Consider the following 13074-nt stretch of genomic DNA (forward strand, 5'->3'; position numbering starts at 1 on the left):
ATATTGTTTGAGATAATTGTGAGAATATATGAATCAATAACATAGGTATTGATTTAAATTATTTGAATTCAAGTTTGACAAAGTCAAAACTTAAATTTAAATTCAAATCGAAATGTGTTAAGGTGATTTCTAATTCTAAAGTACACAATGCCAAGGCTAGGTTGCAACCATTTTAGGCTTGAAGTTTTAGTTTACCCCACATTTTGAAATACGCAGAGATCATGCCGAAGTTTGAATTTCAAATCCCAGCGTTGATCTAGGTTAAATACAACACTAGTTCCTGAAGTTGAATACTAGATATGCTGCGCTGTGTGATTTGTGTCTAATTAATTAGAACTTGAAAAGCCAATCCCTCTCTACTCTCTAGTCATCCATCCATGAATCATGGACCATCTTCTTCACTCAGCTCGGCCTAGCACGCTCCACGTACGGCAGATCTAGATGCTACCACGCCTTGACGCACATTCCGCCTCCATCCATCCATCCGTCCGTCAGCGTCCCATGCACACGCGCAGTTCGCATTTTGCAAACATACACTTCCTCTTGAGCTATCTTCCACTCGATCCCTCCCTTGCCCATCCCGCTATATAAACCCAGCCCCACACTACTCAGCACTCACCTCACAGCCCACAAACAGCAAGTACAGCCATTGGCCACCCACCCACACACGAGCTCCACTCACTAGCTAGAAGAGTTCTCCCAGTGAGTGACTAGTTGCCTTGCCACTCCTCTCCTAGCCAGCTAGAGGCAATCAGCCAAGCTATAGAGGGGGGCACGGGAGCGGCCTGCCGGTGGTTCGCGGTGCGGCAGAGGGAGGGTACCCAGAGGCTCGTGAGGACAATGCATGGCATGTGTTAACATGTACAACCCGGAGCACCACCAGTCGTCGTCCTCGTCGTCCTTCATGGCGCCGCGGATGTCCTTCTCCAGCGACTTCGCGCTGGAGCCGCCGCCGGCCACTGCGCTGTCGGCGCGCGCGCCGGGGGACGCCGACTTCGAGTTCTCCGTCGGCGGCCGCCCCTCCATGATGGGCGCCGCCGACGAGCTCTTCTCCAAGGGCCGCCTCCTTCCGCTCCGGGAAGCTCCGCACGGTCGGCCCACCACGCTGCGCGAGGAGCTGCGCACCGAAGACGGCCGCCACGGGCGCGCGCCCCGCGCGCCCAACATCCGGTGGAAGGAACTGCTCGGCTTCAAGAAGGCATCCAAGAAGGCCAGCGCCGCCGACGCCGCAGCCGGCACGTCGTCCGCCGAAGCCCACACGGTAATTAACCAATCCAGTAACATCTTTTCTCAAGTAACCCAAGCAGTACCGCGCTGTACGCGCTACGATAGTGGCATGCATTGTCCCATCCGCCTGCCGAATTGACATTTTTCAAATCTTCAAAACCACCTGGAACTGCAAGAACCTCTTTGCGCTGTACTCCTTCGTCACATTTTCTCTGTATCCAGGGATTTCTCAAAGTTTGGAGCCGGAAACATGCATCGCATATTTTTCGCATTTGTACTTGGTAACAGGAGAGTACATATTTTTCCCTGTTCTGTTAATGACAAACCGAAATGCATGCACCAATTTTCAGGATCTTGGAGGTCAAGGAGGAGGCACGAGAGAGTGAAGCAGCAAGCTCATTGACCAAGCGGACAGAGGAATGATATATTAGCGAAGTAGTTGTTAATTTGTGTGATTTGGGTGGTGATTTGCCTTCCAACTTGATCGATGTCCATCATCTACATACTTGTTGATGATATGACAGATTTGTTGGTTCATTGGAGAAGCAAACTAAGCATGTGTGCATTGGCAGATTACTTGTTACCGTTTTCTCGTGGTGTGTAAAACGGATTTTTTGCTCATCTTGGTAGATGGATAGTTGCATGTACTAGTAGTAGTCAAATTAATGAACTCCTCTCTAGCTGTGGCTCTGAATGTTTTGTACTGAGAAGGGGAGTAGTATATTTTTCCTCACATGGGCATATGGTGTGGTGGTCCTTGTATTGTACGTAGCTGTTCCTATGCTTGTCTGCAATCGCCACACCCTGCTCTCCCCGCTCCCTTTTAATTCCCGATGAACAAAGTAGTCTGCTGCTAGCTTTGAGTTCAATGAAGGCCTCTCTCTCAAGACCCTGCCGTCACATGCATGATTTAATCCGACAACCAAACGCATGCATGCCGATTTTTTGAACGCAGTAGTGCATGCATGCAACTACAGCTAAGCCGGTCAAAGCTGAGCTGGCCCATTCCAAAAGATGATCCAAAATACAAGAAGGTAGGAGTAGTATAGTAGTATACCAGACCACAGCGCTCGCCTCCAAAGTTGGCAGGGATTTGTTAAGCTGGTTGTGGCGTGGGAGAAAGCCAAAGGCGACGATGGATCATGGATGGATGATTATCTAAGTGTAATCTGTCCTCTTGCGGGGCGGGGCTGGAGACCGGCCGGAGACTGGCGACCGGAGTGAGAAATAAAGGTCGCAGCAGGAGGGTGAGGGGCCCTAGCACATCGATGGATCTCCCACGCTGTCGTGTAATGCTCCTCCGCCCCATCCTCCTCCTACCTGGTGATCACCGGCGGCACAGTGTTCAATTTAATGAGGTGACTTAGCTGTCAATCGCTGCCGCTCCGCCCTGCTCCGGCCGGCCCCTTGCACGCAGAGCGATGGGGTGGCATGCCCTGCCCTGCCCAGCACAGTGGGAAAAAATAGAGATTCATGGAAGGGCGCAGAGGAGGCAGGAGGCAGGAGGATGGAGGAGAGCCGATCGAGAGGGAGGGCCGGCACCGGCTGCGGCCTGCAGCCGGGTGCGCGGCATCGGCCGGCCACTCCCTCGCTGCCCCTCTCTGAATGAATTCTGATTTGAAGTGAGCCGATCCAAACGATGGCGGGGTACCTTTGATTCTGGGGCGTGCTAGGTCAGTACAGCGCATGCAGATGCAGAGTGGGTGCAGCTGCGTCGCGTGGCCCGGCTTAAAGGCCAGGTGCTACCTCTGCGCCCCTCTGCGGTGCGTGTGTACTACGGGGTCATTTTGGTCAGATCCTGTTGGGCTGGGTCTCTGTAATCTTACGGTTGAGAGGAGGTCAGATCCTGTTACCCGATACATGCACACCACTCTACCTCTTGTTCCTTTTACCATCCCGCGCACCTGCTCCATAAACAATGTGCTTAAAAAAGAGCGACCCTGAATACGTACCATAGTCTGATTCGAGACACCCAAATCTAGGGTTTCCTCAAGAGCAGCTCGAGTGAGCGGACGGTGGCTACACCGCTATGCCTTAGGTATGGCGCATAGATGCCGTTGTCACCTTTCTCATGACCAATGTTAGGGTTCAGTTCTCACCAACAGACATGCCTCTGCAAGTAGCCACCGGGAGGGACTAGACATGAGATCGTGAGATCCGCTACAACCAGCCGAGCAACCACCTCCGGCGAAGGAGGAGGCCACCTCTACGGGATAGACCTCAACAAAAAAATGTTGATTAACGAACATTGGGTTATGTAGTTCCTCATGGAAACTTATTGACTCTAGATTATATGGTAATATGAATAAGACAAAATTGTTTGAAGCATTAATCTAAATGTTACATGAAAAACATAAGCCACATAACGGAACGCAAAGACCTAGGATGTAGAAGATCATATCATGAGCGATTCGCAGATTTGGATTCATTTCCTATATATCCACTCACGTGGCACTTCATCATTTAATTCATATAACGTCTATTTGTCTAGAGATCATCATATACATCACCAGCAGTTTACACCACCTACTATGGGAGTTCGATCAACAATAAGGAAAAAGAAAAAGAAAAATACTAGCAAAACCATGCCTATATGCAGCCCCTTGATGCCAGGTGTGTAGGCTCCGAAAGCTACGACTAACGGTCAAAGTTAGCACGCAGGACGATGATATAACCCACACATATTAGCTGCAGTCCTTCAGTAAAGTATGTTTTTATACACTACTAGGTAATCACCGGTCCAGGTAGATATGCTCACAAGCATCTCCTTTACTTCTTGATAAGGGTGAGCTTGCTTGGTCTCCGATTCTGGGGGCAAACTCGAAACTGTTCACGCGACGCATATATATATCTCCTCTCCGTTTGGGACAGTGTGCATACATACGTAGGCTAGGCCGACCTAATTAGTTTAATCTTGGGAGCTTAGGGGGGACGTACGATGCTCGAGTGACATCCGTGTTCAAAAGCGAAAACGGGGTGTTGCTGGTCACATGCACAACCCTCATTGTCGAAGAAGAGAGGGAAAGAGAATGTACAGTGGGACATCGCATGTACGGGTGGTCAATGCTCTAATAGTCAATTGAGTTAGTGCAGCCCTAGGTTGATTACTACTAACCAAAAGCTGGGGTGTTCTGTTTTGCATGGACAGATATGGACATGGCGACAAAATGGCAGTCATGCGTACAACTGTCACTACAAGAAAAATGACACGTAGAGACGCTCTATTTTAGTCGCTTTTGTGTTCGTCTTTACATGACAATCTAGGCCCTGACTTGAGACGATTTCGAAGACGTTTTACAGGTCGTCTCAGCGTGACAAGATTCACCATTCCCACCCCTTACAAAAAAAAACTCTAGGCTACCTCTACAATCTCTCTCCCGTCTCGTACTGTGGAAACCTACCGCTAAAATAAAAAGTGGAAACCTAGCGCCACCACTAGACCCCCTGGCGGTGTCTCTCCGGCGAAATCAGCGCAACGACTGGCGGCGCCTCTACTCCCCTCGCCGGTACAAGATCTCCCTCCACTCTTGAACGCTGGTGCCGTGCTACAAAAAGACTCGATCCAGCCCGTACTCGTGTGGCGGTGCCCTCTCCCATGCTGCTGCGGCAGTCTCAGTTCCCCAGTCTCAGTTCCCCCACTGTCCCGCACCTGCCCATGGCGCATTGCAGAGTTGCAGCCAACCAACTCCATGGAGTCATGGATCCACATCGACAAAGGTATGTTCATGTACTACTAAGTACTAATCTAATCTCAGCTTGTGTCTTTTCTAAACCGAGCCTGCATCTATCTAATTGGTATGTCTCTGCAGTCACTCGAATAACCCTTGTAAGATGTCAGGAAATGAGTATTTCTTCCTTTTTCGATCAATCAATCTAGCTAATAGTTTTATTCATATGGTCTGAACACAAACAGGCAAAAAACGTGATATTATCATCACTCAACCTAGTGCTAGATTGGAGCATACAGTCTGCAGGTAATCGTGGACAAATGTGTCAGCTAATTAATCCTTGGAACTTGTCAATTTTATGATATAAGCATGAACAAACGGGACTTGTTGATATCTTGAACTAATTCAATGTTGGATTAGGTGGCCCCAGACTTATATTCAAAATTTTCCATTTTGGTATGCAAATATATTCTTGAACTTCTACCAATGAGATTTTTGAGTACTTGTCATTCATTTGTAGTCCATACAAAGTACTCACCGAAAGTGATTTACTTAGACTAAGTGGATTTACTGGTATTTTACTAACGTCGAACTAGTTCTATATTTTAAGGAATGCCTATATGAAGCTTGTGTAACCTTCCAATTAAGTGCACCATGCAGAAATTGACTACAACTACAGTCTATTCAACCAATTGACTACATCTACAGTCCATTCAACCAATTGACTACATCTACAGTCTATTCAAGCAGCATAGTGATGGCCATATCCTTATCTAGCATTTTCAGGTTAATTTAGCCTTGACCTTGCTTCAGTTCTTCATGTCTTATTGAGATGTAAGTTACATCGCTTATATAATCGAAACCAATTAGTATGCTTGTGGATATATTATATATCTCACATTCTTTGGTACCTTTCATCCTTTTTTTCCCTTACGTTGTCTCTAATCAATGCCACTAGCCTTGTTTCTTGATAGACTTCCAAATAAAATTAATTAAAGCTTCAAATTGTACTACCCAGTAGAGAAATTGATATAGTTCTGAAGATGCATCATAATAATGTTTCTTCATCAGGTTGTATGTACTTGTTGCTTAACGCTAGTAATAAATCAGTGGTGTTGCATCCCCTGCATCACTTAATAAGAAATTCATGTTGCTGCATTGCTTGATACAAAGAGATCACTGTGTAAACCTTATGGATATATTATATAGCTCAGGTTCTTCGGTGCCCTTCATCATTTTTACCTTATTGTCTCCAATCAATGTCACAAACCCTTTTTTCCTCATAGGCTTCAACTAAAATGCATCAACGGTTCAAATTGTACTGCCCAGAAGTGAAGGTTCTTAAGATGCATCATAAGGATTAGCACGCTACAAGTTTGGAGCCTTATGTTTTCAATAGGTGGTAACATATTTTGTAATAGCACGCTGCAAGTTCTTGCAAAATATTACCCACTATTGTTTTCCATATTTTGTCTTTATTTTTTTTTGTATTCTCTAACCTTAGTTAAATTGTTCTATGTAGGGTTATGATCATTTCTAGTTACCCCTGATGATAAGAGGGTGCATATTTTGGCAAATGTTGAACAATCACTAACAGTGCTGCAAATGGTTAGGTATCCACCTTCAGTTAATAAGTAACTAAATTAATAATCTTTTTTTTTTGAAGAGTTATCACTGATATTTCAAATTTCTTGCAGAAATTTTTATGGCAGAATTTTAATGAAGCGCACTATGAAAGACCACAAGGGATGTTGCAGTGAAGACCTGTCGGTGTTGAAGTACATACAAAACTTTAGATAGATTCCAGCTACTTAGAAGTACATGAGTACTGGCGTTCTTTTATTCTTCCCCCTCGTTCATATGTATAGATAGATTCTAGCTACTTAGAAGGTTAGAAGTACATGTGTACGGAAGTTCTTTTTATTCTTGCCCCTCGTTTATATGTATGTACACTTAAGTTGTAAAGTACGATTTTCCTTGGTTAATATATTTATTTACTGAAATGCATTGCACATGTATATTGATTTGCAAGTTGCACTTATTTCTCACATGAGTCGACAATTTGAACATTTGAAAAATTAAAATGAATTTCTCCCATTAACACGCCTTAATGTCTTAACATCTCGTAGAGACGTCACGCAAAGGCAGCTTTATGGTCAGCTGTAACTGCGTCTCAAAGGGGCATAGAGATGCTTTATAGAACGTCTCCATTTACCTAGAGACGCTTTCAATACGTCTCTATGGATTTTGAGACGGTGCATAAGAAGACGTTCTTACGACGCTTTTGAGAGACGACTCTACAACCATCTAGGGACGAAATAAAGCGTCTTTACTGCCAAAATTTAACGTCTCCACATGTCTTTTGTGTTGTAGTGTGTCTTTTTCATTCAGAGTTTTTACTCAGATATCCAATCCAACTTGAACAAAAATAAATCAAGGTGAACCACACAACCTTTATTCTTGCTCTCTCCTTCAAGATTGTTCACCTAAGGGCAACTCCAGCGACGCGACGCAAACGGACGCTGAGCGACCGTTTGCGTCTGCGCGGACCGGAAATGCATCTGGCACCCTCTCCAGCGGCGCGACGCAAAGTGACCGGGCCGTCCGCGGAGATGCAAACCTGGCCCAAATATGCGCCAGGTTTGCGTCTCCACGGACGCTAGGCGGTCGCGCCGAGCGTCCGCTCGCTTCCCCACGGGCCCTCATGGCAGCGACCTAGGTTCAATCGGCCTCGAATTCACAACGCGCGCCGGTGTGGCAACCGCGGCGATCAATGGAGCGCCGAACCGCCGCGGAAGAGCAACCGCCGGCCTCTTCGTTATACGTGCCGCCGTTAATCCGCGCACATTATAACCCCCACGGTAATTCAAGTTCAACCGCCTCCTTCTTCTTCCTCTTCTTCTTCTTCTCCAACACCGGCACGCCATGAGCGACTACACGCTGTCGTCCGACTCGGAGAGCGAGGGCAAGTCACCCGGATTTCTGCATTGGTGGGAATCCCCTGCGACGCCAAGTGATCCGGGCTCCACGCCCAGCGACCCTACCTCCACGCCGAGTGAGGACGAGGAGGTGACAAGCAAGAGGCGCAGGAGTTTCGACGACGAGGCAGGGCCTTCTAACAAGAAGGCCAAAAAATAGTTTTAGTTTATATGTTTATAATTTTCTTCTTCTTTGTATGTTAAATATGTTTGAATCTAGTCGATTAAGTATCCGGTTAATTATTTAGGCTATAATCTATTCGATTCGACCAACATGACATCATTGAGTACAACTTTTTCGCGTTTAAAACTTGATCATAGAACAAAATTGAAAAGAAGTAGCACAAAAAAAACACTTGCATGTCCAAAATGCGTCGGACCGCTGGAGGTAGCCCCCGACGCAAACGGACATTTCGCCCCTCGCGGTCATTTTGGCGTCCGCCAGGCGACGCAAACGGACGCGAGCGGACAATTTGGGCGTCCGAAATGCGTCGCGCCGCTGGAGATGCCCTAATTTACACATACACGACGAGCTTAAGTGTGTCAATCTTTGGACGCTGTAACAAAAATATTATATAAGACTATACTAATTGGTGAAAATATCATTAATGAACATTTGTATGAATAATAGTAAATAAATATACCCCCTCTGTCTAAAAAAAAGTTATCTCACTTTTATCCAGATACGGATGTATCTAGATGCATTTTAGTTAGATATACATCCGTATCTAGATAAAGTTAGAACACCTTTTTTTACGGAGGGAGTAGTATTGGTTGATAAACGTGAGAGTAAAGCGGTGAAAATCTGGCTCATTTCATTAAGGAAACTATAAGCCATTCATTTTATGAGGAATAATAAAATAATTGAATTATAATTTATTATATTAAAATGTAACACCCCAAATTTCAAAACAAAGAGAAAATGAATTTTCTTTTTCCAAAAATGTGAACCAACAAAAACTTTTCTTACATTGGGTGCTATGCATAGTGCTCATACCTAATATTTGTGTTTTGCCATGATGAGTGTTATTATGCTTATGTGCTAAACCCTAAAATCCTAAAGTGATCAAGTGAAGATCACCAACCAAATAAAATAAAAGAGAAAGAAATCAAATAAGAAAAAACCCTAAACCCTAACCTTCTCAAAAATCATTTGGATCTATTTTGAAAAACCGAAATTAAAGGAAAAGACATATGTGGGCATGTAGCCTAATATGTAAATTTTGAACCCTACTTTTATTACTTTGCTAAATGATGGTGAACCATTGCAAAACTTACCAAACCCTAAACCTCATCTCTCTTGTCATCAATCTTTGAAAAACAAAATAAAAAGAAATGATCTTAATTAAGAAAAAGGCATATGCAAGCCTATGGCTACTCTTTGCAAATGCTCCAACCTTGAGTGTTGACCTTGATAGATGATTTGAAATACATCAACACACTCAACAAGTATTTACCAACCAATTCAAGTGAGAGATAAAATAAAATCAAACATATGCATAGAGGTATATGTGGCACTTAACCAAAATATTAAATCTTGACCTAGGCACTCACATTGCCCCAAAATGGTTTGAACCCTTTACCCAACTTATTCTAACCCCAAATAAACCTCACCCTTGTCAAAATAAAGCAAAGAAAAATAAAAGAATAAAAGTTAGAAATTCACAAAACCCTCACATATGGTTTATGCCATTTTTATAAATCTTGACCCTAGACCATTTTGGTCTTCACCATTAGTTGTATTATGTTACTAAATACTTATTACAACTTTTGGAATCAAAGAAACACAAATCAAATCAAATTCAAACCCAAATTGTGCTCACATATGATGATGGTCAATTCTGACAATTATATTCTGGTCACTACTTTGAGCCTCTGCAATTCAATATTTTCAAACTAAACTTTCTCAACTCTTTGCATGTCATCCAAGAGGACATCAAGATGAACAACTTTTGTAAAGACAACCATGCCAAATTCACTTTGGATAAAAATCTATGCTCATGCAAAGTTAGGACTTTTTAATATTTGGAACAATCTCACACTTAGCATTTTTGCCAATCTTTGAATTTGAAAATTCCACCACCACCTCTCATTCTCTCTGATCATTTGCAACTCAACTAAACACCCCATTTTCAAAATTGGTAGCCATTTGGACTCAATCAAATTTGGGCAAAAATTGATGAAATACAAAAAGGGGACAAACAACACTATTTGAAATAGTGTCCTACACCCAACCCTAATGCCCTAAACCACTCTACCTTGTCCCCTGGTCCCTTTTATCTCTATTAAACCCAATAGCAACCTAGGAGGAGAGCCACACATAGCAATCCCTAACCATGCCGGCCATGGACATGCCACCTCACTCCCTCTCTATTCTCTCAACCCTAGCACCAGCAACCTTGCCCCATAGCCTCCCCTTGGTCCCCTGAGCATGCACATATGAACCATGGATCGAATGGTGGACAACAAGCACCCCACCACCGCGCGCCCACGACGTCCTGTGCGACACGGACGGCATGGCCACGTCGCCGTGTGCACGTCCGTGCGCCCCACGGTGCACGCGTCGCCTCGACGTTCTGTGCCTTCCCCGGACCCCCTCTCTCGCCACGAGTCTCGCCGCAGCACGGGGAACACGAAGGACACGCTGACGTAGCCGACCCGTGCCCGCCGCCGCCGGAGACAAGGACGAAATCCCGCCTCGGCCGCGCCAGTACGCGCCATCGCCCGACAGTCGTACGCCTCGCCGTACCGCGCCATTAATGCTCAAAGTACCGCAGTGACGTCGCCTATCTCCTGCGCCCCTTCCTCGCTCCTTCGCCGCTGTGGACCGACGACCTCGCCGTTGACCTCACCCGCGCCTCACAGCACTTCTTCACCCTATAAAAGCAGAGCCCCCGCGCTTGCTTCCTTCACACCAATCTGCTCCTCTCCTCTCTCTGATCCTTCTCCACCCCTTCCCCTCCTCGATTCGGCCCTCCATCGCCGGAATTTGACCGGAGTCTGCCGCGCCCGTAGCTCATCGCCGTCGTCGATTCGGTCCACCTCAAGCGACGCCGTTGGTACCAGCGCACTCGCTGTCGACGACAACCTCGCCTCGCATCAACGCCGCCCCTCGCCGGAGTCCCTGCTCGCCGCCGACCCCCTACTCCGCCGTGCCAGCAGCTCCCCTCTCCCCGACGAAGACGCCGCCTCTGCACCGTCGGATCTGCATCTAATCGCACGACCACCATCAAACGGTACCGCTTCGGGTGTTATGACTCGCTGACTGGTGGATCCCACTGTCAGACAGCCCACGCGTGCGTGGACGCGTGGTGGGCTGGACATGGGCCGTTTTAATTCAATTCGGCCCAACTCAGTTTCCCGCCGGCCCTTTTATTCAAATCTCGTTTAATTAAATTCAACTCAATTTCAATACTGGCCCCAACTTTGAAAACCCATAGAATCTGTTTGGCTTGGCCAAATTTAACAAACTTGATGTTGTTAGAAAGCTACTGAAAAGATCTACAACATGGCACTGGTATCACTGTGAGATCTGTTGTAGAATTACAGTGACAAAAAGATTAAGTCAGGGACTTTTGCACATTCAAATAAATCTTAAAAATCAACCACTTTGAATTTTGAAGTAAATCCAATTGCTATAATTCACATTTCACTTGCACTAATTGTGTATGCAAAAATATGCTATGGTTACCTTGAGTGATCATGGCCCAAATTAATTAAAAGACTAGATGGCTATTTCTAGTCAAAGATATTGTCTAAAACTACTGATAAAACACATGGGAGTTTTTCTCTCATTTTAAATCTTGTCATGAACCATTCAAAATGAGGTAGAGACTCTGGTCATTTAGGTCTCATATGAATTATTTGATGATATTAAATCTTTACCATATTAGGATTAAATTGTATGAGGTGCTTCACCTCATTTAAATCATTTTCTTAAATGATGAGTATGAAGAGGTTGACTTAGTCAACCTAGGTCATATATTATTCATAAGAGAAATTAAATCTTAATAAGATAATGAGAGGGAATTATTTCGCTAAGTAATTAAAAGTAACACCTTAATTAGTATGAGAGGAACTTATTTTTCTGGAATAAGAAAAACACATCTACCCACTCCATAGTAATGTGTGATGCTAGTTAACTTGTGTAAATTATATGAAGTGTTTCACTTCATTTAAATCTTATCCCAAGTACCTTCATATGAGGATGAACCCCTGGTCAATTACTCTCACATGAAATACTTGGAGATTTTAAATCATAATAGGCTTGGTTAAATAGTATGAGGTATTTCTACCTCATTTAAATCATTTTCTCAAATGATGATGATGAATGGTTGACTTAGGTCAACCTGAATTCATGTGTGATTGTTTGAGAAATTAAATCTTAAAGAAGATTCAATGAGAGGAAAATATTCCTCAAGAACTATATGAAAACTATCATTTAAATATGAAATGAGAAGAAATTATTTTTCCTGAAGCAAGACCACCAATGCACCAATTTGTATTAATTGTGTGAATAGAATAGTTTGTGTGAATACCTGTGATGTTTGGAATAGCCAATGAATGGCTTGGTGATTGTATCCTCGTATTCGTGTATAGACGCTAGTACCGGAGAATACCAGGAAGAGGAAGGATTCTACCCAGAAGAAGAAGAGCACTTTGATCACCTCAACCACCAAGGCAAGCTATACTCTTGCAAGCTAACACCATTGCAAGTTCTATTGTTGCAAGATAATACCCTTGCAAAGTGCAAAGCTCACCATGAGCAAGGCATTACCCATTTACTTTATGTTCATGATCCTATTTCCCAGTTTTACTTTACAAGCTTTACTTACTTTTGTTTTATCAAAATACTTTTTGATTCATGATTCACTTGGTAGTATTGGACTAGTACCAGAGTATCAATGTTAGCCTAGAAGCAAAGCAAATTACTTAGCACCCCTCATACTTAGATGCTAGTGCTAAATTAAAATGGACTACTCTAGATGGGAGCTTGTGAGTTTGAAATGAATTTGAAGACCTTGGAATGATGAGTCATTCTATTGAAAGATTTTGAGGGTGAATGTGACTTGTGAATGACATGGTGAACTTTACAAAAACTGATGGTTGGGTTCGGATGCGATACCATTCCAATTTTACAAGTACCCCCACAATACCTGATATGGGTAGGGCTTAACTAGAAGTTTATGTATCTTAGTATG

At 44.2% G+C, this 13074-nt stretch overlaps 1 protein-coding gene and 1 long non-coding RNA gene across 3 annotated transcripts; both read left to right on the forward strand.

The window, feature by feature from the left end:
* The first annotated feature begins 597 nt into the window (after positions 1–597).
* LOC127301854 (uncharacterized) lies at positions 598–1962 on the forward strand. Its single transcript, XM_051332132.1, has 2 exons — positions 598–1261; positions 1578–1962. The coding sequence occupies exons 1-2, from the start codon at positions 845–847 to the stop codon at positions 1611–1613; spliced, it is 453 nt and encodes a 150-aa protein (XP_051188092.1). The 5' UTR covers positions 598–844; the 3' UTR covers positions 1614–1962.
* Positions 1963–4465: 2503 nt separating this feature from the next.
* LOC127301855 (uncharacterized) lies at positions 4466–6870 on the forward strand. 2 transcript variants are annotated; one of them, XR_007852498.2, is made up of 4 exons: positions 4466–5681; positions 6182–6294; positions 6418–6508; positions 6593–6870. It is a non-coding gene; the product is annotated as an uncharacterized lncRNA (long non-coding RNA). The 2 variants fall into 2 exon arrangements; XR_011745488.1 differs by having other exon boundaries at positions 4466–6294.
* The last annotated feature ends 6204 nt before the right edge of the window (positions 6871–13074 follow it).

The sequence above is a fragment of the Lolium perenne genome, chromosome 5 (assembly GCF_019359855.2).
Source record: "Lolium perenne isolate Kyuss_39 chromosome 5, Kyuss_2.0, whole genome shotgun sequence".
In the NCBI taxonomy this organism is placed as follows: domain Eukaryota; kingdom Viridiplantae; phylum Streptophyta; class Magnoliopsida; order Poales; family Poaceae; genus Lolium; species Lolium perenne.